Source organism: Ambystoma mexicanum, chromosome 6p (assembly GCF_040938575.1).
Source record: "Ambystoma mexicanum isolate Mex_15411 chromosome 6p, UKY_AmexF1_1, whole genome shotgun sequence".
Lineage (NCBI taxonomy): Eukaryota > Metazoa > Chordata > Amphibia > Caudata > Ambystomatidae > Ambystoma > Ambystoma mexicanum.
In genome coordinates, this window is record NC_090935.1 from 1,105,810,719 (window position 1) to 1,105,837,803 (window position 27,085).

The 27,085-nt window shown below is 46.4% G+C and overlaps 1 protein-coding gene across 3 annotated transcripts in view; it reads right to left on the reverse strand.

Moving 5' to 3' along the window:
- The window catches only part of DAPK1 (death associated protein kinase 1), a 986,032-nt gene that overhangs the window by 580,745 nt on the left and 378,202 nt on the right, over positions 1 to 27,085 (reverse strand). For all 3 annotated transcript variants that reach the window (XM_069625713.1, XM_069625714.1, XM_069625715.1), the window contains exon 4: positions 6,709 to 6,847. In XM_069625713.1, coding sequence (XP_069481814.1) covers positions 6,709 to 6,847 — 139 coding nt within the window. The remainder of the gene's footprint in view (positions 1 to 6,708; positions 6,848 to 27,085) is intronic.

Here is a 27,085-nt window from a genome sequence, read left to right on the forward strand (position 1 = left end):
GTCTGGCTAGCCTTAGAATCTTGCCTTCCAGCAAAGTCACCCAAGCTGTTTCAGATTTCTGCCGATTAATTAGTACACCAAGGTATTTGAAGGTTGCGACTACCTCAAGTGGTTTATCCTCAAGGATGAAATTTGTGAGTCTGAGTCGGGTATTTGTACTTTGATGTTTAGTTAGCATCATAATTTTGGTGATCTAGAGTTCGTGGACATTCATGTATGTTTCTGTCATATGCAAGTTTTGTTGAAGACCTGATGGAGTTTTATCCAGTAATACAATGTCGTCTGCATACATGAGGTATGCAATTGGACAGGAATTGATTTTTGGCGGATTAAGTGCATTGTGTTTGATGTAGGTGAGGTAGTCGGCATTATAGAGTTTATACAAGGTTGCAGCAAGGGGGCATCCCCGTTTTAGGCCATTGCATGATCTTATTTTATCTGTGGTGATTCCTTCTTTTGTTAATCTGATGGTGACAAGAGGTGTTGGAATAGAGCAGCGTGATGGGTTCGCTGATCTCCAGGGACATTTCCACTTTGCAAGTCTTTGCCAAAGTTTGTTCCTATTTATGGCATCAAACGCCATATGGAGATCTATGAAAGCGGCATATACTTGGGAGTTTCTTCTTAGGGCTTCATCCTTTATTAGATTAAGTATCAGGAGATTCACATTTGTGCCCACATTTGGCGTGAAGCCTGTTTGTCGGGTATCGAAGCGGTTTGTTTCTTTGGCCCAAGCAGTCAGTTTTTGAAGAAGGTATGTCGCAAACAATTTGCCCAAGGGATCTAGGAGAGCAATAGGTCTAAAATTGGATGGATCATCTCTGTCTCCTTGCTTGTAGATCGGGATCAGCACTGCTCTAGTCCAAGTTGCAGGTATCGATTTTAGTTTGTCGATTAGAATCAGAAGAAGGTCCATTAGGTTCGCCCAAGTCTCCGGAGCCTGTTTCAGGATGGCATTGGACAGGCCGTCAGGATCAGGAGCTAGAGAGGCGTTTAGTTTTTTGATCATCTCCAAGAAAACATATTTGTCCCAAAGAATGGTCCATTGGTTTGAGATTGAGGTTTCTGGTGAGTTTTCTTCTGGGCAGTGGGATTTGTACAGGTTGGCGAAAAGTGAAATCCATTTTTGTTCCGAGACATTGGAGACCATCAATTGTTGATGTCTGGCGTTGTGGTTTAGCAGATTCCACAAATTTCTCAATTTCTTATTTTTGAGCGTTGAAAGCATAGTTTCAGCATCTGTTAGTTGCAGAGTCATTGCATGGATTTTTTTCCAATTTCTGAAAGCTTGTTTTGCTTTTTTCATCTTTTGCAGATTTTCAGGGGTGAAATTCTTCCTCCATTTTCGGAGGTTGTGCCAGCTCTGGATTATAGTAATGCAGATGGGCAGACTTTTCTGCTGTAGTGCCATTGATCTGGAAAGGGATCAATATCCAGTCGTAGTTTAACTTTTCTTCGTCTGGCATGTTTGTTTGGGAGAATGTCTGCGGCAGGAAGGCTTGATGTTTTAGGCTGAGGCTGAGTCTGGTAGTTGCTCCTGTAAATTCCAGAGGTGGAGCTGGAATTATCGTGTTCTGCTCACACTTTCCAACACCAAGCAGCAGAAGCATAGAATGATCGCTCTTGATCGAGGGGAGGATTTTATATTTGAGTATCAGGTTGCTGAATGGTGGAGATAGATAAATATAATAGATGATTGCCGTTGTGTTTCTACAGACCAGGTGGGAATCAGCGAGTTGTGTTCATCACAGGGGTGGCTTGTTAGAATCAGGTTTCTCATGGTTGTTTTAGACCACCAGAGAGCTCCGATTGTCCGATCATCAGGAGGTCTGTGGAGACCGTTGGCAGCATAGAGATGGATGTTGAGGTCCCCACAGATGATGAAATCGATGTTAGCAAGTTTCACACTAAGTCCATCAAAGGTCATAAAAACACCATCAAGGAAGTTGTCATTTATTGCCGCTGGATTCCAATACACATTTACGATCGCAATCAATCTGGAAATCGGGCTGTTCAGTTGGATTTGATGAACCGATTTGCCAGGTTTACAAATCTTGATCAATGTGAATTGTGTCCATGGCTTGATATTTTCTGTTTCAAGAAGGTTCCATGTTGGGGTGATTTTAATCAGCGTCAGTAGACCAGAGGACGCACGACCCCGGGAGCTTTGCAGGGCAGGGTTGAGCACAGTTATGAACCAGTCACAGGTTGGCGGTTTGGTGAGCCAAGTCTCTTGGAGGCATATAACTTGACAGGATTCAAGTTCAGGGGCTGGTGAGTCAAACAAATGGGAGTGGCCTCTCGTGTTCCATGAGCACAGTATCCAACCATGTGTCCTTGCAGAGGCTGATGGTTGTGAGTGGTATACCGGCTCGTTAAGTTGTGATGGAAAGTCATCTTCATACTCTCACCAGAAAGGAGACTCAGAGTATATCTGGCTGTCAGAACGATGAACATTCGGCCTGGAAGTTACTCAGTCTCTATCTGAAGGGTTCCTGTTCATTGTTCTCAGTGATCTGTCGTGTTGTGTCCGTCTGCGATCGTCAAGAGCCGCTGCAGGTAACATGGTTGGCGACTTCAATTCCTGAGGAGCTTCCGTTTTCCTTAATATAGGTGAACATGCAAAGCCCAGTGATAGTAACAGTGCAGTCATCTGTGTAATTTGATTCATTGTAACTTGCGTGTATAGTTCGATCTGGATCTTGTCTAGCGATTGATCATCCAGAAAGAGTACTGTCTTGATTTCTTGCGATTGTATCGATTTCAATTGCGGTATTGCATGTCCCATTACTAAAAGAAATGGAAACCTTCTGCCATTTCCCCCCTTTCTCTCCAACCTACAGTTCTCACTCTCCTCCTTCACAACCGGTACTACTTCCACCAATACTGCCTTCTCCAGCTTCCAAGCCCTACAATAGGACTCCTCCTCTTTCTCCTCCTCCTCCCACTTCCCCAGGTCTCAGCATCCTCAACCATGGGTCACCCCATTCATACGCTCTGTCCACACAGACATGTGTCGGCTGCAATGCAAATTGAGGCGTACCCACAACTACCTCTCTGCCCTGAACTCTCTAAAGTGCACTCGATAGAGCTAAAAAGGAATTCCACCTAACCCTCACTGACTCACTCCAACCATCCTCGCTGGCCGCAGGGCACCCTAAACTCACTACTCACTCATCCTAAGTCTATGACTATCAACTCCACTCTCAAAGCGAATGACCTAGCTGAATATTTTGCTGCATAAATTACCAAAATTAGAGATGCTCCTGACCTTCACACTTCCTCCTCCTACATTTTACACTCTGCCTACTCTACCATCATCCTCTACCTTCATTTCCACATCAGTATCTCTAGTACTACGTGCTATATACTGATGAAGGCTAACCCTTTGGTGCCCTATCAGACCCTCTTGCTTCTCAGCTAGTCAAGCCTATTGCCCCTAGTGTGGCCTCTCACTTTGCTGAACTCTTCAACCTGTCCTTCGACTCCAATTGCTTTCCCTCGGTTTTCAAAAGAGCCACGGTCATCCCTCTCCTAAAAAAGCAAGGGGCAGACCTTAACCTGCTGGCTAACTTTCACCCTGTTTGGCTCCGTCCACACTACTCTAAAGTGCTTGAAAGGGTTGTGTTTAACTGTTTTACCAATTTCTTAAACAGCCACAAACTTCGAGACCCTTACAAGCAGATTTCCACCCAGTCACGCCATGAAAACTGCTCTCATGATTGTGTCCAACTTTATTTCCTCTGCTAAGCACTCCGACCTATGCTCTAGCCTAATTCTCCTCAGCGTGTCTGCTGACAATGTCGATCACTCTGATCTCGTTAATACGCTTTCTTCTTGAGATTCGCAATCAAACCTTTGCCTGGTTTGAAGCCTACCTTGTGCCTCACTAATTCTCTGTCTCGTGGAGCAACACCACCTCTCAACTTACTCTTTATCTGTTGCTGTTCCATAAGGCTCTCTTGGAAGCACTCCTCTTTACACTCTACACTTCTTCTCTTGGGGCACTAATCTCCTCCTTGACACCCAAATCATCTCCTTTTCCTGAACTCTCCTCTGATATCTCTATTAAACTTTCCAACTGTCTCTCTGCCATTAAACATTGGATGGCGTTGCACTCTCGGATGTTAAATTCTACCAAAAGAGGTACTCTTCTCTCTCAAAAGCTCTCCCTCATCTCTTCCTCTGATGATCCAGTTCCCACCTGAGACTCTCCCCTACTCTTCAACTAGAAACCTCAGCATCATTTATGACCCTTTTCTACTTTCATCTCAACAACTTGCCTCAACCTCCTAAATAATAAGAAAATAAGACACCTCCTTCCTTTCAACACCATCAAGCATCTCTTAACCAGTCTGGTCTTCTCTAAACTGGATTATTCCAGCATCCTCTTTGGTCTCCCCAGCTATACTTTGTCCTCTCGAAAAGATCATGAACTTCGCTACTGGGACTCTGAACTCCCTCACTTCACACCTACTTCCTCGTACCGTCACCAGGCTAGATGGACGATTATGCAAAACAGGGCCAGATTTAAATGTGTCCTGGTTCACAAATCTATCCACGGTAAGGACCCACTTTCTAGCCTCTATCCAACTCCACAAGCCTTCTTTTAATATTTGCTCTGCCTTCTTCAGCTACCCTTGTGGCACCTCACCCTCTGTGCTTCCTCTCACTTACGCTCTCTTCCTGCTCCACGTGCATGGAATTCTCTTCCCCCAGACATCCAAGAAACAGTCCACATAGATTTGTTCAAAGCCAAACTAAAAGCCTACCTCGTCTCTGAGTCACCCTCTTAACCTGCCGCTCATCTGCTTGCTAGCTAACATTATTTTCTTGTGTCCAAGCTGCCGCGTCATTCACTTACTCTGCCTCCGTTCTACCACTTCACCCATCATGGTCACGTCCCAAGCACAGCTGGCCGTACCGCCTACCTGTACTTAAAAATGTCCAATGTTGGTTGTCCTTAATCTATGCATGTCCACTTATATATTGTCCCTGGTGAGGGTTCCAGTTACTGCCCTCCAAAACCCATGTCAGAATGGCCCTCAAACTCACCCCATTGTAAGAAGCTCAGTGCTTCCCGTCAAATCAGATTTCTCATCTATTGTGCATTCTTTTGTGACCAAAAGAGCATTGCTCCTCCTGTATATAAATAAGTAAAATTGCATTGCCTCATCTTGTGTTTTCACTGTGTACATATTTTCTAAATTACTCCAGAAATTAGGATTAGACCACATAAAGCAGGTAATGTTCTTATTTGGTCATTTTTCGCCTTTAAGGGCAATGACTTACGTGAATGCCAACATTTATAAAGCATCACATAGTTTTCACAAAAATGGCTAGAAACTATTCATACTTTGTAATCAATATCTCTTGTCTCTTTAAAGCCATGCGTTCACACATTGGTATTGTCTGGTGCTGAGAAGATGTGTGATCAAGTGTCAGTGCAGACTAGTCTGAAATACCACGTGAAATGGTCGTTTACTAGGCTTGTGCGCTTATCTTCTAGTACGTTTTGAACAGAAACGTATGCCTCAATGAGTCTTGCATTAGATGTTTTATTAGTTGCGTTCCAACAGCCAACACATGTTACGACCACCGGTCATTTTCAAGGCTTATGATTAAGTCTTTATTCTGTTCCAGATATTACTTTGAGGGGAGTCTAATTTAATACTCCCGTAGACGCTTGTATTTCCTATTTGGGTTATATCGCAGAGGCGTAGACAGGGTAGGGCCCGAGAGGGCAAGGCCCACCCAAAATCTGTACATTCCCACTCAGCAGCAGTGTGTGGACATTTACAGATGTTAATGGGCCCAACTACCTTAGATTCAGGCCCCACTTGTTAGACAACCCTGGCTATGCCTCTGGTTATATGTGCTCCAATTCCTTGGTTTAGGTGTAGTTTAATTCTACAGATTGTCCAGCATGTTCTGACAAAAATTATATCGCAAAGGAAACAGCACGGCTAAATCCACTAGGCACCTTAGTTGCTGAGCACCACAAAACAGAGAGACCAATACAAATAATGGACCGTGCCGGATGGAAAACTAGAAGCCAAAGTGACCCCCATGCAAGGCGGGAAAAGGTTGCAACCTTAATGGACTGCTAATGATCTCCACCAGCCAACGATCGTGCTGACGCCAATGACAGTATACAAAGTTCTGCGCCCTTAAGAGATCTGTTGTCCATTCTAATTAGGTAGTTGCATGTTCAATGTTCAATGTTCAATATATAATTCCGCTCTGGATTGCTAGCTTATTAGGAAGCATGTCCTGTTAGGAAAAATCCAGGGCGTCCCAAGTGTAAATGCACTCGACCCCACGTGGGACGCCTAGGATGTTCCCTAACAGGACATCCTTCCTAATAAGCTAGCAATCCCGAACGGAACTGTAGATTGAATGATATGCATTATCAATAAGTTTTGAAAAGTTGTGCAGTAGGCACTGCAGTGGCATGCTGCCATTTTTCATTCACCCGGGCGAAATCATCCAAGTGAGCCAGCACCAAATACTTGCACACAATGATAAACCACAATTGGAAGCAGTGCTGGGAGGATCCAGCGACTAAACCTGGACGCAGCCATTCATTTTATTCAGGAGGCTCCCCTATACAAGGCAACTCAGAGATCACAAACAGAGGAGCCATCACTGTGCCCAACCCAGACTTCACTGTCAACAAGGTCTCATTTGAACAACTTCAACACATACCTTCAGATCGAAGTGGGCGATGTTCAGGTTGTGGAGGTAATGTACACCATTCAGGATTTGCTTGAGGAATTCCGTACCTTCTTCCTCGGTGAGCGACTCTTTCTCAGCTAGGAAATCAAAGAGCTCCCCGCCGGCAACCCTGAAAAAGAGACCAGGCGTCACTAGGTGGAGAAGGAAAAGGCTTTTCAGCGTAGGCGCTCTCAAACAAGGGCTGTCCTAGACTCAACGTGACATTTACACAACCTGATCCATTTCAAAGGATGGCATCGCACAGAGGAAGCGCTTCTACACATGGCCAACGACAGGTGAAGGATAAACGACAGCCTTGAGTAGGATGCATTATTCCACAAGTACAAATGTTCCCACATTAAAGAAAATTACGAAGCAAAAACATTGCATACATTTTAGGTCCGATTCAACCACAAGAATCTGCAAAAATGACGTTTCTGTACCCGTGTACTGTACTCCGGGCACAAGACGTAAGCGTACGGAGTGCCTTTTTAGGAGTGCCGCCCCCAACCCCCACACTTTCTCAGTGGGCACCTTGATATGCTATCTTCTGGTGACGCAGCATTCAATTGGTGTGTTAATGCGCCCCTCGGGTATTTATTTCTTTATTTTTATTTGACCCCTGACTGTATTTTGTAATTACCCATCATGAGGTTGTCTGCACCTACAACCATGGTAGTCAGGTACCCTCAACTATAAAGTGACGCTAAATTATCATCAAGCAATGTCCCCCACCTAGCTTTGTCCCAGAGGGAAACATTCCCTCCAAACGAAAGTTCTTTCTCATCTAACTTTAGAATTTCACTGATACGCCAACAATGTATTTTCCATCTTGATTTTAATCAGGTCATTAGGTTCAACGGTATAAAATTCAGTTGAAAAAAAAGTGTACGTTTGGCATATAAAATAGAGCCGATTACAAATAAAAGGTTATTTTTTTTGGCTAGACATATGTAATTGGACGCATAGATTTTCATTAGGCTAATCATCTCCTTGAAATTAAGAGCGTCATGCTAGCATAGGTTACGCTGCTTGACATTTGACTTGACACCTACTGCCTTGGTTATTGGCTGAAAGTGCTGTGAGGTGAATATCCCATTTGGCAGACACTGGGAGCCAAAATGAAAGTAAGAGACCACAAGAATGCATGCAAAAGTATTTAGAATTTAGGAGACTGTTCAATAACAAGCAGCGGCCACTAGGTACCTGCGTTTGCACGCCCTTTTTGCATAAACTTGTATAAAGCTCAGCAGTTAAGGGGTTAAATACTTACTTGATGCTAGCCTTACAATGTAGAGAGTCGGGCACAGAGGACTGTGATTTCAATGAATTTGCTATGGCTGGACTGAGGTTTTGGTGGTGAAGAGGAATAGGCCGTTGTAAATAGTCCATCAACCCCTAGGGCAACTGTCTACAGTGGCGGGCTCTGCGTTACTTTCGTGCAGAAAACATGGACACCAATGTACAGGCACACGTGGATCCCATGCACAATGGTCAGATGTGTCAATGATCCATTCCATGCATTTTCACTTTTCTTCAACAGTTAATGTAGTTGAAATGTTTTGTATTGGAAACCAATAATGTTGCACTGCTGGATGGAGTGACAAAAAAACTCTTTAGTAGCAGTAATATACAGAGAAATAAAAATAGCCTGTGCCCAACTATCCAGGCTAAGCTCGTTAGGACTGTGGCAGATGGGGCACAAACAGGGCAGGTAGAACGGGAAGGGCCAGGTGGCTGCCTTTCTGTATGCAGCAAAAATCTGGCAGCATTCCGTTATGATGCGCTACTATGCCTGGTCTGTTGCCTAAATGTGATAGCTCACTGCTCCACGTACAGCACTTCATGCCGCAAGATAGGCACATGACAGGACAGAGGGGCATCGAGGGAATCTTTCAACTTGTTATCAACAACGTCAACACCAGCGTGCCCCGAGATCAGCCCTCGGGATTGCCCAAGCCAGTCAACCAACAAGCCAAATTGGGCGTAATGGGCGTGCAACAGTGAATGCACTCCAAAATGGACTCGCACCAGAGGCATTGTGATTTGCGCAACTTGATCATACTTTTAGTGAAAACATAGGGGAGTGGCTTTATATCAGAAGTGTGAATATGTCATGTTTGCAATTTGCTGAAAAGAAGCAAATTGTTCTTTTTATGCACGAAACTCACTACTGCAGTAGTCTCAAAGCACCCAGGCTTATCCATCTGTGCAGCAGGTTTAAGAACACCAGGCACTGTCTTTGGATCAGCTGTGGCCAGGCCTTTAAGCGTTCCAGGGTGCCACTGAGCCTTGCTATGTTGAAAACCAAGCCCAAAAAAGTGGGTGGCCAGAGCCCTACTTCAGACGCCCCCAGAATGGCATAGGATAAATCCCTCACGATTTCAAGTCTCGAAATCAGGCTTTTGAAGTGCACGCTTTGCACATGGCTCACCATAATTTACAATCCAGTTGCTTTGAAAGTTAGGATCTTTGCATCTTCAACCAGCAACTTTTGATTTGCACATGGATTTTTATTTTGTACCAGCTAGTTTAGGTGTACTTACGACCACCCAAAATACTGGGCATAGCTGAGCAAGTTACAAAATCATCATTGGCAAATCATTGACATGGAATTGAGATGACGTCCCTGATCAAGAGCTAGATCCCCATGGATGTTTTCTAATGTACACCAAAGCCGACGTATAGTCCCATACAGAGACCAGTGTAGGGAAATTAAAAAAAGAGCACACTTCCCAACCAAGCCATACCAATGACTTACAGATTCACAGAAAGCACTCCTGCTGAAGCCATCATGCAGCATGTATAAATCAGGACGGATGTGTGCAGCCCGCCGACAAGCGCTTGCCAGAAGATGCGAGCAATAGCGTCACTCAATAGCCACTGTTAACTCACCATTTGGTAGCTTTGCCGGAACAAAAGCACTGTAGGGTGTGGCATGCAGAAAGCGCCAAGCACAAAGCAATACAAAGAACACAAGATGGACTACAGAGGATTTTTTAAGAATTTGTGTTTCCATATAACCATGCCAGTGCAAACAGAAATACAAATGCATCATTTGGATGGAGCATTTCCCATACAATTGCATTTTCATTTCCATGTCCACAGTCCCTGCACCAACAAGATATAGAAGTGTAACAATGTGCGCCCCCCCCTCAATGTAGACTGCCATTCCTGTACCCCCCCCCCTCCCCAAAATCCTCACCCCATTTTGCTCAATGTAATGACAATGTTCACATTTATTCCAGATTTTCCCATAATTACTTGGGTGCCTCCTAAGGATATACACTATTTTATCCCAGCCAATAACCGGGTCCCTAGCGCCTCTGGGTATTTTGGGCAGCTTCTTGCTGCTCACAATGTTCACGATCACTTTTGGCAAGGACAACTGTAGCTCCAGAGCCAGTGGCGTAGCCAGGATCGTCAACAAGTGGGGCCTGAAGCTAAGTTAGTGGGGCCCACCGCAGTGACATTAACATCTGTAAACGCCCGCACGGCGTTGCAGAATGGCCATTTTCAGATTTTGGGTGGCCTTGCCTGCTCAGGCTCTTTTTTATTCGATTGTCCATTCGATTTAACATCTCTGCATATATGTATATTGAGAAGACTAAGCCTTGTACTAATTGCTGCTTCTTTTGGTGCTTTGAGAAATCCGCCAATCATCTTTGGATAAAGCATCAACATCTTCCACCACACGCACCCCAAGCTGGCCGAATTGGCGTGTCAGGTCACAGATGACTTATCAGACCAAAACTATACACATTCAAAAAAGGAGCACATTATGTTTATTGGGTTAAAACATTCTGTAGAAATATTCCAAGTGCCAACAGGAGTTATTGGTGGAGCCCAGACAAGGATCATGCACAGAGTAATTTAGACATGAAGGCGAGCAGGTCGCAGGCTAGCGTGGAGTGAGTAGAGGCCCAGAAAGGGAGCGAGCATTGGAGTCTCAATGAGGCTTTCTTCTGGATCAGAGGGGGCAGGGCGGCCTCTCCCAACAGGTCCTCTGTTAATAACCGACGAGGCTGGAAAAGGCACTCATGCAGAGTTACCCACAAAGTTACCAAGTCCCTAGTCGGGCCAGATAAAACCCTCTTGGTGCAAGACTGATGGGACAAGAAGGTTCTTAGTGGAAACAGACGTTTACCGGAAGTAAAGGCAGGGTGCAACATGAGGCAGTCGCTCGCCATCGGATCATTCTAAGAGTTGAAGCGTCATGCCGTGTCCGTTTAGAGACTGCTTGGCGAGGGTGTTTGGTGGGGAACAAGATCATGCAGACTTTGCAAGCTTCGATTTTCTACAGGCTTTGCCACCAATGGCAAAGCCTGCTTTCAAACTAAGCTTGCCCGGCTGCCAAGTTGCTTGGTGCCCACCGAGTTAAAGTTTCTCACACTGCGCATCAAGCCAACACCTTACACCTTAGGGGAGCTCAACTATACAGGCCTGCCAGCTTGGCACCCTTGTAACTGGGGATTTCTTCACACCTCAGAGGAAGTGTCTTCAAGCAGCACAGCAACCGACCTCTAGTACAACTAAGATTCAGCAACCGACCTCTAGTACAACTAAGCTTCTAAGCACTTGGCATTTTAGAGAATACAGCAAGGCCAAGTGCCCCACGTGTGCTGGAGTCCTCCTATAGAGAGAAATGTGTTTTCATAGTGAATCCTTCAGGCAAGCTATGGTTGCTCATAAGGGCGAGTAACACAGCAAAGTTGCTGAAGCCCAGGAAGGGCAGCTTGGCTCATTGAAAGGGGATCCGTTCAATGCAGCTAGACTACATCTGGGGCTTTCCCTGAATAGGGAAAGAACATCCATTTTCTAGTATAAGGCAGCCAAATCCCATTAGTGTGTGGTCTACTGCCATTTCAGATCATGTACCCACATCCTGCTTCCAAAGCAGGTTTTTCTGCCCATCACCATATACGAGGACCCTGTGCCACTCTGATGGAAACCACAAATCTTCTTTAAGAACAACCTACTCAGTCCCTACACTCCTGGGGAGGGCACACTCACAGGAAAAAGGACAATTCTTGCCCAGGTAATGATATTGAAGGTTGTAGTACTTGCTGGGGAATGTGATGTAGCGATGCTTAAAGTAAATAAAGCTTATCTTACCAGAATGCTCCTCACTACAGCTTTGAAAGTTAATGTAGGAGCTTGACGTTTCTGGTGCTTTCTAGAGTAGAGGTTTTGTCAGCACACGTTGCACGTGAAAACATAACATTTCACCGTGAGATACTGGTTATCAAAGGGTTTGTGCAGAGGCAGCTCTGAGCGCAACATGATGGACCACCCATGCGCGTTTAATAATGGTATAGGATTCTGGGAGTGAGATCTCCTGCACAGAGACCAATTGCACTATTGGGTGTAGCTGCAACACCAGCAAACTAGAACACTTTGCTCTGCGTCCTACACCAGCAAACTAGAGCACGTTGCTCTCTCGTCCTACACAAGCAAACTAGAGCACTTTGCTCCACGTCCTACACCAGCAAACTAGAACACTTTGCTCCACGTCCTACACCAGCAAACTAGAACACTTTGCTCCACGTCCTACAGCAGCAAACTAGAACACTTTGCTCCACGTCCTACACCAGCAAACTAGAGCACGTTGCTCTCACGCCCTACACCAGCAAACTAGAGCAAGTTGCTCTCACGCCCTATACCAGCAAACTAGAGCATGTTGCTCTCACGCCCTACACCAGCAAACTAGAGCACGTTGCTCTCTCGTCCTACACAAGCAAACTAGAGCACTTTGCTCCACGTCCTACACCAGCAAACTAGAACACTTTGCTCCACGTCCTACACCAGCAAACTAGAACACTTTGCTCCACGTCCTACACCAGCAAACTAGAGCACGTTGCTCTCACGCCCTACACCAGCAAACTAGAGCACGTTGCTCTCACGCCCTACACCAGCAAACTAGAGCATGCTGCTCTCACGTCCTACACTAGCAAAATAGAACACTTTGCTCCACGTCCTACACCAGCAAACTAGGACACTTTGCTCCTTGTCCTACACCTTGATTGTGCCAATGTCTACAATTGTCCTTTTTTATGTGCACAAAGCTCCCAGTCTTTCTCAATTACCCTGTTTGGTAACCCATAAATCAGTAATGCTCGATGTATGTTTATTGTAGCAATTCTTATTCCCAAATGTTTAGTTACACCAATTCTGGACTTTTCCGAAATTATTCCATCTGTAAACTCAGCAACTTGTCAACACGCGATTAGACATGCTCCCTTCAGGGCAAGTTTTATCAAATCGCAGTTTAGTGAACTCCTCCCTCAACGGAGGGAAAGGATTCTCCAGGTATGCAGGTCCTATTCCTCAATAACTGTTCTCTACTCCTCAGTTGTCTTTAGAGATGTAAACCAGAGATTGTTCCCTGGGTTGGCTTGTCAAACTTATTTTTTACTATAGTCTTTTCTCATCTCATCTTAAGTGGATCCAAGGGTCAACCTTGGCTGTGAACCATCCTGTTAGAGCATCATGATTGTGCAATGGAAATCATTCACCTATTGACCTGTGGTGAACTTTATTCCTCAGAGTGTAGTATATACACATATAGCAAAGTCAAGTAGCAAGCTACTAGCCAGCCCTTTAAAAGTCAAGTGCCACCTCATTGCTATACATACACTTAGCACACCATTTCGTACTTGCCATGAGTCCAAAATCACTAGCCAATAGCTAGTGTTGAGGGGACATTATACACAACACACACACACACACACACACACACAAATTTAGGAAGGATATTGACAGAGGCAATGCGACGCGCAGTAGCAATCATTAACAAATATTTGAGAAAGTATTTTCAAAGGACTCCGTTATAAATAAACAGTGCTGACATGAACGTAGACCACAACAGTCTGCAGAGGTGTACAGACATTTTTAGAAGGGAGGATGTTTGATTCAGAAGATTGGGGGACTGTCCAAGAAAGGACAGTGGCTTCACCGACATTTCAGCTGGAGGTGGTGATACGAATATCACAGAGCAAGATAAATATTGCTGCAGAGGCAGCATTAGGACGACTGGGTTTCTGGGAAACTGTGAGAAAGGAAAACCAATGGAATGCCTAAGACAGTTCTACCAAGACTACTGGCGCTTCCCACAGGGACAACGGTGGTAAGCTGGTGGCTACACCAGGCTCTCGCCCCAAACCTTCTCTGTGGCAACAGGTCGGGGCATTAGAGCGATTCTGGGGTGCCCAATGAAGGAAATGATCATTAAGCAGACATGGTCATTCCAAAATGTTAAGAGGATTGACAAAGGAAATACTTCTTTAATAACCAAGGAAAGGCTGTGGCTGCGCAGAGGAAGCCATCATAGTGTGGAGCAAAGATATCCGACTATATGGTGCCCCCTGACATTTTTACAAATGAGCGGTGGATGGAAAGACGCATGCATTTTCAGAACAGAGAAAAGCCTTGGAGTTTATAAACACGTTGCCTAGTTTTTAGAGGAGTGCCCGAGACCTGACTGCGCTTTCACCTTTTCCTGCTTGTGGTTTCGACTCAATGTTACTTCAAAAGAGGGGTATGCGGCCCAGTCACGGGCAGATTGCAGTGCTTGGATTTAGGGGGTTAGTTCTATGTGAAGATCCAACATAAGGTGCCTGCTACCCTTCACAGAGTTTCCTTGCTTCCTTCTTTCTTGTCAATCCATAAACCTGCATGGGGGAAATCTGCGTCACAGCATCACTACATTTCATTTTACCCAAAAGCTCGCTTGTACCTGCCTACACTAAGGGACAGCAGGAGGGAGGAGAATTGTGGCCAGGTGGCCACTGGTGAACAGAACCCTGCAATGACAGGTGAGCCCCTTAAAAGAAACCGGGGTGCGTGGTGTCCCTGACAGAGCCCACACCCAGAAGCTTTATGGCCATCAGTGTTGTGACTAATCAAATTCCGGGGTACCAGTGATCCAGGGGTGAATATCGGTTTCTAAACAATCAGCCCCACACCTCTAGTACACCAGAATGGATCCGAACAGATTGGATTAAACAAGCATAAAATTAAGATTAGCCCCCTGATGGGTGAGCCAGTCAATCTTGTGGTTAGGAACGCAGGCTGAAACTGGCGATCTCAGCCCGCGTGCCAAGCTGCCTGATGGCCAGTTCCCCCAGCCGCTTCCCCACCCCCATGTCCCTTGTTTTTTTAAAATCATTCCCCCCACACCCTGACTTGCCTTATTTCGGCGTCAGCCAGTGCTGCAGCCGCTACGTACTCTCGGCTCCTGAAGTCGGCCATGGAAAGGGAAGAGTGGCTCCGTATAGAGCCATGACTTTCCTTTCCATAGCAGCCATCTTTGAATAGTATTTTCATTCTGCAAACAGAACGCTGCGTGTCGTCCCGTTCACATAACAAAAATACTTTCAGGGCTGGAATGGGTGGCAATGTCCCAGGGCACCTGTTATAGGCCCTCATAAACTGGAGCTGCCGGCCCGTTACCTGCCATAACAGCCCTTGGACGGGTGCAGAAGGCCACATGATAAAACCTTGCCCAATGTTGGTAACATGGAAGGAACGGCAGACTTCTCTCCACCAAAGGTGGATTGTTGGTTATTTGCAACACAGAAAATGCAATTATTGCCCAAAGATAAAAGGAGTGTCCAGCCATGGCTGTGTGAAAAATATCTGCTTTATCACCACAACAGAATCTAATAATGCTATTAAATACAACCCACCCTGCATAGGAACAGAGGACAGACAGTTTCTAAGAAGGAAAAGGGATGCACTCTGGATACCGACAGGACGATAACAGGTATGGTTAATAACCACAATAGCTTAACAGCTTCTTGGCTTCAGCGAAAAAAGGGAGAAAGGGTCTTAAATTGTCTCTAGGGGCCTTCTCAGAAGGACCAGGGTGACAGAACCACAATGTACCGTTTGCTATAGTTGTGGCTTCAGGGTGCTTTGCTGGCTTCTGCGACAGAGTTCTGGAGTCAACAGATGGTATCAAGCGGCAAGAGGGTTCAGCATGCAAAGCTAGATGAACGGCTGCAGGCTAGCCTTCACAGTGACTCAAGGTAAGGAATCGTCTCAGTGGTGATCGGTGGTTCGGAAGCACTGGTCGAGAGGTCTCCAGTTTCTTTCAGCAGCTTGACGGCGGCAGCTCACGGCTTGACAGCGGTCATTGTTGCAGTCGGTTGCAGATCGAGGAAGCAGACTGGCTCGAGAATGTCCTTTAAGGCAGACAGTTGTAGGTGCTCGTCGTTGCACTTCAAGCATCTTCAATGGGCTTGCGTTGCCCTTTAAGACGGTCGGCCAAGAGATAGCGAGTATGTTGCAGGCAGCTGCCTTGTCCTTGGTTTTGGGTTCAGTGACCTTCTGGCACTCCCTGTCCAGGCAGCTTGCTGCAGGGCCCAGCAGTGCATACAGTGTGCTGGCTTGGTACCAGTTCTGAAGCTGCTGAAGGGTCTTCAAGTGATTTTCTACCTCTGTTCAGGGGGGAAAGTTAAGGGGAGGGATCTTGCTTCCATCTTTGGATGTTCCTGCCCTTCCTTCACCGGCGGAAGCTGTAAGGCAGACTCCCCTTCAACCAGAGTCCAATGAGGAGTACTTCTTTCTGCTTCTTGTGAAGTCTTCAGATGATCTGCTTAAAAGGGGGCTTCAGCCCTCTTCTAAAGCCAAGTGTGCCACGTCGATCGGTGTAGGCGGAGTCTACCTTAGTGAACCAATCCTGGGGTCCTTAGCAACAATTTTCTGTGTGCGAGGCCATAACCAGAGTGCTTGGCAATAGGAAAAGTTCAAGGGATGGCCCCGGAACAAGGGGTGTCGCAGACCCCTTGTCACAACATAAAGAACTTGGGTCTTGCTCAATTGTGATACAAGGTCCCAGCCATCTTCTGGTTTGCTGTGATCAAAGTCTCTCGGGTTAATGGCTGTCTGTATGGTTTCCTTTTAAAGCGTCAGATCTCCCTTCAAGATGCCGAGAGACCAGACTATGGCTTCTGCAAACCACATTCTTGTATCTTATGAATGGGGTCCCTCTAGCAGGGTGGCCTACTGCAACAATAGACACAGACATGTCAGTTCATCGTCATTGATACTAAAGGTGGGAGCCGACTTCAGGTTCACAGAGGTGCATATGAAAGGTTTGTTGGAATTCCTGTCTCCTTTGTTATCCTCTGCAGCCATGCCCTGCTTGAAGTACCCTCTATTGGTACCTTAATCGCTGCCAAAAGCTGCAGGGCCTAACAAAAGAGCGGGGTGGTTCTAAGGAGCCTTTGTAGTTAATCAGGCTCTCCATTGTAGGGGGAAGCTATTCCTTCCCCTCCTTGAGATTACTGTGCCCTGCTCTGCCTTCATATTCCAACTATATAGGAAAGGGGTGGGCTGTGCCTGTAGGCCGTATCCATGTCAGACTTGACTGGTGTATGCGCTTTTTGTGGTGTGAACATAAGAAAACGTGTGTTTAGCCCCACACATTTTCCTGAGGTAGGTCTACCATCATCCATTTATTAAACAAAACATTTTTAAAAACAGGCTGGGCTACACCCACCATGCGGATTGTCTAATTCCTCATCAGTGCTGTGCTGGTGTTGCAGGGGGTGCCCCTACACGCCCTGGCACCGTACCAGCCTTAGAGTGAAAGTCATGCTGCAGCTGTTAGTGAACCATGTGCCACATCCCCGAGCCATGAATGCAGCATTGCATGGGCACGTGATTTGGAGTTTGGGTGCAGTGGGCACCATCCTGTAGTTTTCCCCCATACCTACATGTCTGCAGAACCAAGGCTTGAGAAGTGAGCCAATTGCATCTATGTAGTATGCGAGAGGAGAGAGACCATACACTAAAAAGGAGCTTGTAGAGAGGGGTCATAATAATGGCTTGACATTGGGAGGGGAGTTTGGTACAGGTCGAAGTTGGGATCCAACAAGCTTGGTACACTGGTCTCCCTCTGGATGCTCAGTGCTGCTAACTGGGTCCTGGCCATGTGGCAGAGTCCTCATTTGTATACCCAAGTAGGTAGGGTGTGTGCCGCTAATGGCATGTACAAAACTGGCAGTTTCGACACATGTACAAACATGAAAAGGAGGTTGATGGGAGAATTTGACTAAATTGTTTAGGGAGAGTGCAGAGGGTGTATTCTGCTCATTTTGATAGCATGGTGGGCGCGCTAGGTCTAGTTTCTTAAAGCCCTGATTCGATAAGTCATATGGCATCCCCTGTGCTTTTGTTTCTCAAACCCTATCAACCTTATTGCCAGTGTGGTCCACCACCATCATACACTAGCTAAAGAGATAGGATGAATAACATTACTGAAAGAAAACGCAAAGCCTTGTTCCCCATTATATTGGCTTTGGTCCTCCAGCAGGGTGTCCTTGCCGGGTCTGTAGGAGGAGAAATGACTCCTCTGGACCTAAAATGGGAAGTCCGTCCTCTCAAATTTCTCATGGAACTGAACCTGGTCAATAGCCCAGAAAAAAGATCGTCATAATACACATAAGGAAAAAAAACCTCAGCAGGTATAACCCTCCTACAGAAACGATCTAGCAACGTAAACAGGAATCTTAACAAAAGCCAACAATCTAGAGATCGTGCGACAAAAGCTTGTGGTGTATCACGTAGTATCATGTAGGTGTTAAAATCTCAGATGATAGAGTCCGAGGGGAGGTCAGCTGTTGTCAAGGTAAAATTAGACGGCAGAACACGGATGATTAATTTATCTACATAATGCAGGTCAGGGCCACTCTAAGGAGGGTGTTGAGGGAATAAGGATCCTCGGAGTAGAAAACGGAATAATGGGCAGCCAGAGGAGAATAGACTTCCTTCAAGGATTGACGAGGTCTGAAACCTCCAGGACGCGCCATCTACCGCCAACTTAATTCCATGTTGCTGAGTCACTTTAGTATCAAAGGGGATTCCTCCATGTATCTTGTCGGCAAGTGTTGGTGAAATTGTCATCTCACAGGCCAACGGGTTCTTGGTCTTGAATGGGTCTGCTGGGGTCAAGTAGGGGTAACTGTTGCTGAAAGGCTACTCTAGGGAGAAGGGAGAGCTTAAAAAAAGACCTTTCAATTAAATACTCGAGAATATGGACTTTGGGATGCCCTCAAAGGCAATGCAAGGGGTAAGATTAGTACGTATGCCTCCCACCGATAAAGGATTAGGCAGCTAGATGAAGGAACTGGAGGAGACAGCATGTAGAGTGGAGAGCGCAGACCCATTGCATGTGAATGTAGAGACTGGTTAGGGAAAGGTAGCCCTTAGATTGATCGCTAGCTCATTCAGCAAACCGAGCGAGAATCATTTTATACCAGGCAGCCATTCTTGGAGCAAGAAGAAAAGATCGGGCTACTAGGGGCAATTAGGCCAAACAGGAAGGAAGGGTTCACCGATTCATTATAGAGGAGGAGAAACTGAAAAAAGAAAGGCACTATTAATGATGCCTTACGAGGAGTTACAAAAGCAAGATGAGGGCTACCTTGATATTCCCAGCATGGGACCATTCACCATCTATACTGGTCTTCTTGAAGATGTAGAAAGTAAACTGCCACCTTCATGAGGGCTCGAAAACACTACTGCACATGCTTTGGGACTGGGGAAGGCAACGCACGAATAGATAGAGTTGTGGGCAAGACCCTTGGCGATTGCCGATGTTCTGCATTTTAGAGCTGATCTCGGCTGATCTCAACTTATCTAGAAACAGTAGGAAATGAGCCAACAGCGAGGCTTAATACCTGCATTTGTTAATTAGTTTCATATTCCCACGCGTTCTTGCAATTTACTATGCACCTATAATTAGCCACGTATTTGGATCGCAAAATCGTGTTCTGGTGCAAATACTCCAGCTGCTAGAACGGATACAAAAATAAACAAATAGTCATTCTCCCAAGCCCTCTTAAAAGAAAAGAACATAGTGTCACTTATTAGGATGTTTGCGGCAGGAATGAGGCGAGATGAGAGGCTCGCTGCACTGCTCAGACTGAGCCGTCATAAATTTAGTCACAGATCAGAAATGCAGCTCCGCAAAAGGCCATTAAGCCATGCTTCAATTCACGCTCTGGAAAAACATCCACTCTCAAACCATTGCAACAAAATACATATATATATATGGCACACCTAACATTACATATACTGCCCAAAACGACTGAAAGTGGGCAAGTTCCCTCGCTGAAATATTCTCGAGGTTCAGCCCATGAAGGAAGCACATGCAGGCCTAATGTACTTGCCCTCTGTTTCATGGCTCGACCTATGGTGGCCAACTGTACCGTATTTTGTGGGGACTCAATTCCGCAGTTTGCAGAGTGGCGGGCGGGACGCAGGTTGTCCCGAATTGCTATGTTTCCTGGCTGCGACTCTCGGGAGACAGCAAGTTGGGACAACCTGCGTCCAGCACAGCCACTCTGCAAACTGGAGTGACCGTCTACACACCACAGCGCTGCCGCCTACTGCTGCCTGCAGTTTTCTTTCTCTGGGCAGCTCCACAGCCCCAGCTCCTTTTTTGAGTATGCAGGTCGAGCTGGTGGGCTGTGGCTTTGCGGTCACACCCATGCGCTATAAATCACTGGGCAGCCCGAACTAGACAATACAAGGTATTCAAACGCTTAGATCATGAGGGAGTTTGTTTTATCAACAGCCAAGAGATGAATGTCAAATGGTGACGTCATCACCGGCTTGTGGGCAAGTGTCCCGCAAAAGGATCTCAAAAAGTTGGCCACCCTTGCTCCCCTAGTCCTGGGGCGTGTGACTAAACCTTGCTTTTTTTCCACCTCTCACTTCCTGCCCATCTCAGGGACCAGAAGTGGTGTCCAGAATCGGTGTTGTAGCACTGTGCTTCGGGATGCTGTCTTGTCAAGTCGACATCCACCGAGGACGCCAGTGCATAAAGTAGATGCCAGTGGCAGAGCTGGCGCGGTACCCTTCCTTGAATCACCAACACCCCACGAGAACCGCTTCTGCATGCTAGGCCAGGTATGGAGAACAACTAATACAACGTTGGGAGCCGGGCACACAATAGCACAACGACGATCACGCACACAAGGGAGTAAAAGTGCAATAAAATGCACGAGCATCTTGGTATCCCACTGTCATTTGCTTACGCATAGTCCGCACTTTAACTGTCCACCAGCTTTATTTTTCCCTTCATTGATTTTACTCCCTGAAATGCTGCCCCCTAGTGTCCCTGTGGGGACCTTTTTCCCTCAGGAGTGGCCTCGCTGAGCCTTTGACTTGGTACCCACAGCTTCCTGCTCCCTTAGGTCTTCCCCAGTCAGGGCGCCTCAGTACTTCCTTACAGCTCCTCTACCAGAGCTGAAACATTACCAGGACGCTCGCAAGAACAAACTAGATGGATCGCCTAAGTGCCCAAGGAGATCTTCACGGAACGCTCCCTGCACGAAATCCAAACGCAACGTTGCAACACAATACCCAAAGCAAGTAAGCCACCAACACATGGCAACTGAACCCCCTCCCAAAAGTTATCGAACATTAGACGTCAGGTTATCTAACATTTGCAGCAGTGCTAAAAATTGAGCACATTCTTAACTAATACGGAACGGAGCAAAGGTGTGTCAGAAACCCCACTACCTTTGCAGGAGAGTTTTAAAAAGCACTTTTTTTAAACTATGCCGTAAAAAATAACTAGAAATATGTATTGCAGTTATGTTTATGTTACGTGGCAAAATAGTTACTAATCAGTCTGCTTCCACTTTTTTCTAGTGAAAACATGATCCTGTAAAACAATTGGTGCAAAATTCATTCGTTCCATTTTTTTTCTCACAAGTGCAAGATTTTATTTAACTGGCCCCAGAACTCTACATCTCTCCAACCATCTTCTAGAACAGTCTTGCAAAAGAGACACACGAGGCTCTCCTTTGGACAAGAGGGCTCCACACGAGGCTCCTAGAAACAGACCCAAACACTACCAAGGTACTTCCAAACTGCATGCGACAGGAAGGCCAGCGCACATGTTCCCGCTTTCCCACTAACTAACCCACCCTCGCCCTGTTCCTGATCCACCAGAGCAACAGGAGGCTTTTCCCATCATGCTCTGCTGCCATTCACATTAGCATAATATATCGGGTGTAGGCAGCATGTACATATGTCACAGGGCGGTGCTGAAATATCGAGACGGGCTACACGTTTTTCTTTGGGCACAGGCAGAATTTACATATGAGGGGGGAACTGATGCAGTGTAGGTGAGCCGGCAACGACTGCGTGCTTCGCCCTACAAAAAAGGTCGTATATTACTTGTTACCAAGTTATTCTGAATACGGCTGCAGAGAGCACAAGTCAACCCACGATTTGCCGAGACTTCAGGGATAAGAGTCACCTCCTCGCACCCCTTTACACGATGCAGGCTTATTCGCTGCCCTCGTTCCAGTCATTTCCGGGCAAACGTTGCTATCCCTGCACTTGGAAAGTCACTTGCCTCAGTCGCCATGGCAGGGTAGCTCCGGGGAGGTCCCCTGCTCCTTGAGTCATTCATGTTGCTGCCGCAACTAGGTAGACTGGCTTGTTCAGTGGAGAACGCCGCCATATTTGACATTCACAGTACAGATTAATTAAGGGTTCCCAGCCAAAGTAGAACATTGAACCTACAGAGCGAACGGCTTTGCTGTTAAAGAGAAAACCGTCATCACCTTCGTATTGCTGTTTTTGAAAATTCATTTTATGTGGTTTACTGGATGCCCTTATCCGAGGAGATGAACGTCTATTACAGAGCTCCAATCAAAAGAGGAGGAAGGGGGAATGAAACCCCTCGGGGCTCTGCAGAATACCATTCTCTGGACTGCAAAAGCATAGAGTCATCAGAACTGTACAGAGCGGAGTACCAGCAGACCCCAGGAGCCACAAGAAGCCCTTCGCTCAGCCAAACGCATTAAAACATGTAACACACAGAGCAATATTCCACGATACACAGCGCTGTAATGAATTGGCACTCAATTTCCAGCTTCAATTGGAAATGAAAAGCGTCTGTCATCTAGAAGAGCGCGCCATGAACCGTTGACTAGTTCTCATTTAACGCGTTACATTTCAGGGTCGGTTTGCAGGCTACAGCAGCACATGATTGGGGTCAGTAGGCGTTCTGGTAATATGGACGTTGAGAAGTGGGAGTGTAGGGGTTGGAGTGGGGTTAAGGATTTTTAACTTATCTAGACGACTCCAGTGGTAATGGTTAATAAAAGTGCTGTTTCGCTCAATTAGCATATTCAGATCCTTTTTAGTTTTGGCTTATAGAGGGTGGCACCACCTATAGGCCAAAAGCTTTGCCTAGTTGGAAGATGTTTTTTTGAGGAAGGACACCAACCATGTAGGTGTTTTTTTATTTACCCACAGATTGTCTGCCCACTGGCATGGTAATACCTAGGGTCATTGTCACCACCTTCCTGCCACTGTCCACCCAACCAACCAACCTACTTCATTTTGGGATCTGTCTGAGCTAGCTTTATCAAGTATTAACATCACACGTTGTGCTCAAAGTGCCTGCCAATGTTATTTCGATGCAGTCTTCCGAAAGCCAATTGCATAATTGGGGCAATAAATGATGCTCTACTGGTGTGATAACAATGCCTTAATCACGTGTTCCTTCGACAACGTGAGATATATAAGCAGTAGGAGTTTGCTTCACTGAAATTGTGCTAAAAGAGGCATTAGCAAAAGAAACCGTGTTGGCTTGTGCATTGGCCAGCATTTGGCAGGTACTGCCAATACAGGCCAGGCACTCAGACCATTGTGTAGCCGCTACCACATTTAGTAGCATTGCATTGCCTATCCCAGGCCTGTATAAAAGCCCACACCCTTGAAATTGCCAGTGCTTGCTAATGACTACCAGGAGCAACACACTTTCCCAAAAGCAATATGGCTGCTCGAACAGGGCGCTTCTCTGCGCTCACTGGCACCCGCGAACCCGGGTGCCCAGGGACCCATTGGGAACTGGAAATGGCCCTGGAAAAGGATTGCCGAATTGGCGCACGTATGTTCTACGCCTTACCGTTCTGGGGTCAGATTACAGAAACGTTGCACCAGTGCAAGTGCAGTTTGTACGGTATTAGCACTAGGGGAAAGTTTGCCTTTAAGCTTTTTTTAAAAAAAAAAAAACACTGACACATTAAAAAACCATTGCACCTCGACAACTGCAGATTGGCTTATTAAAAACACCAGGGGAAAAATTACCCTGGTCCAAAAAAATACATTTTCACAACCTTTTTTACCAGGGAAAAGTTTGCCCTAGTGCTAAAAAGGAATGGTATTGGGACTAGGGCAAACTTTGCCCTGATGAAAACATGCATCAGAAATATATATTTTTAGCACATTAACCCTGGTGCTTTTAATATGCCAAATTGCACTTGTCGAGGTGCAATGGTTTTTTAATGCGTCCCAGTGTTTTTAAAAATAGGGTCAACTTCGCCCTAGTGCTAATACCGTGCAAACTTCGCACTTGCACCGGGGCAAAGTTTCTGTCATCTGGCCCCAGGTCAGCAACATCTAATATCCGCTCAAAGGCAATGTGCCCTTTGCAGCAGAAAGGGGCATATTATTGAACAGACGTGAATTAAAACAAAGCGCACGTACGTTTACATTTACTTCTTGAGGAAATTAACCTAACGGCCGCTCTGGGGGTGCGCATGCGCATTACTGTTCATAGCGCCTTTATTTCAAATGATAGGATATGATACACGGCATTTATAGCGCGCCTATACACAAGTGTTTCAAGGCGCGACGAGGCAAGGGAGGGGAACAGGGAAGCCAGACCGCGATCCTACTAGGCCAAGTGACATTGAGAGCGCGCAAGTGCAGAGACATAACAGGGGGGGCACCAGTGGCGTCGCCAGGAATCAAATTTAGGAGGGGCACAGAGGGGGCCAAAGAGAAAAGTAGGGGGGCACAGACAAATGTTGGGGAGAACATGTCTTAGGGAGGGGGGCACAAGGTTTCACAGGGGGGGGGCCTGCCCCCCACAGCCCCACCCCCCCCAGCTACGCCACTGGGGCCACCCTCTTCGAACAGTATCACACTTTGTAACCACTCAAATGCACACTGGAGAATCTCCGGGTGTCAAAGGTCTGAAGTGCTCTACTGTATACTGCAGGAGGCTGTGCTTTACTGTTTGGCGTGCGTGTGTATTCAAAGCCCATTGCACGGTATTTTGCGCGCTGCTCTGAACCCCAAAACATTCCTTTTCTTTTCTGTGCTTTTAGGCAGTGCCAGGAAGGGGAGTGCGAGCAACAAGACACGTAGACACAGACGGGTAACTTAATCGAGTTTTATTTGTAAAAGAAACTAAGGCAGGGGTTCAACTCCTAGAAATAACAGGATGTGCTGTGTGGCAAATAGAGCAAGCAAATCGGGGGTGGTTTTAATTGCCACGGGTTGAAAGTAGAGAAAAACAAATAGCAAGCCGGTTTCTCACCTTACAACAGAGCAAACAAGCCACTTTAGGAACAATCTCCAAGTGCACCCCCCCCCCGCCCCGCCCCGCCCCGCCCTCCCGCACCCCATTCCTGGCCATCCAGGGGGGCATAACAGTGAGGCGGGTGTGCTTAGTCCGCCAATCCTTTTGTTATCGGCTGCCTTACTTCACAATTTTGGTCTAAGGGCCACACGCTGATGTTCTCCAAAGACTGGTGACTTTGCCCCTCTCCCACCCATGATTGCCTAAAGAAGCCTTCCTGATTTTGGTCACGTCTTTGACAGGCTAGCTGGGGTCTCGGACAGGGATTTCTCATTTTTGCACTCCTAGGACTCCTTGTGTCGCTGTCTCATATCCGAGAATCCCTCCTCTGCTTGCTCACTACGTCCAGCGTCCCTACTATAGACTCTGCGCACCTCCTTGATGTGCCCCCCACTGGTCTGTCAAATACAAGGCATATCCGTGGGGCCTTCCCTCTGTCACCAAGTGTCTAGGTTTTCCTGCTGTCCTTCCGTAACCCATGGTCTTTCCCTGCATTACAACATCTGCAGGATATCCGGCACAGGGCTGCCACTACACCTCTTCAGAAGGGGATTGTGGGTAAAAGCTGCCCTGCTCAACCTCTGGGTTAGGGGGTAGGGTGCTCACTGCCATTTCTTGGACCCATCGCCATGACAGATCACCATCCCCATCCCCATCACTACAAACCAATCAGCCGTTGGAGAGGATGCCTTATGGGCAATTCATGACAATTGAGGGTAGTAAGATCTTAATCATTCATACTCCATCTCAAAGAATCATTTGTTGGACCACCCTGCTTGCCACTTTGTATATTAACTTTTTTATTTCTCAACTAGAACAGCTGTACATTCATTCAGGAGGCCAGGGTTTCAAGATCATACCAGCGTGGCTCGGGGGAAAGCTAGGTATTGCCGCGACATCAAATCAACAAGGTCGTTCCGATCCACCGTCAATTGTATCCAATCCCGAGTAGTATCCGAGTGATTCTGAAACTATTCGGCATTAGTCACACCCATTCCGTTGGTTGAAGGGCAGCCCTTAAAAGTATCGCAACCAATGAGTAAACATGTGTATCAATGATACTTTACTTTCCGTTGTTCCCCTCTTAAGTCGAAGTACATTTTGCATTAATATCTTTAAATCGTTTTGTTAGAGGCAGAATGTTGGTTCGGGTGGGGATGGGGTTCCTACTCTGCTCCCAACTGACAGATGAGCTGCAGAGCCAGCCTGTCCTCACGGGACAAGTCTCAGCAACGCAAGAGTTCATTTCAGACACCAGGCCTCATCACGAGTTTGGTGGTAACCATTAAATGCGTCAGTAATGCTATTACCGCCGCATTTAAGGGTCCGCCAAATCACGGGCACGGTGGATTTACCCCCAGCTGAGCTGGGGGCAAATCCGCTGCAATTTTGCTGATTTTCGGCGCTGTTTCCACCGGCAGTAATAGCGCCAAACATTCCCCATTGGGCCCAATGGGCAATGGGAAATTGCCGAATGGGCCAGATGGGGAATGGGGACTTACTGTTCCACCAAACCCGTGATCCAGGGCTAATAGCACCAGGGGGTTTGCCGGTAGGGCTAATAACCACCGCCGGAGTTAGCGCCCAACTCGTGATGCGCCAGTCTTACATCTTGCATGATAGCCATTTCACTTGCAAACTATGACAGATAGCATTACACTAGTGAAGGTTTTTGTCTGCTTCAACCACCCTCAGATATTGGTTACATAAGGGGTCCCCCTATATATCAGTATTTCATTTCCGAGTGTTTACCTTTCTGGAGTTTAAAGGAGGAAGTTGTACACTTTCTTTAGAATAGTTCACTGAACTTCGCTGTTTTTGATAATCTACCTATAAATACATCTGATCCAATTAGAGAAATGTCAACTTTCAGGTCCTATTGGCCAAAGACTCCTTCCAGGGTCAAGCTCCCGTGCAGCACGTGTTATTTTGCCGCCATTGGGCCATTTTAAACAGCCAGAGGTA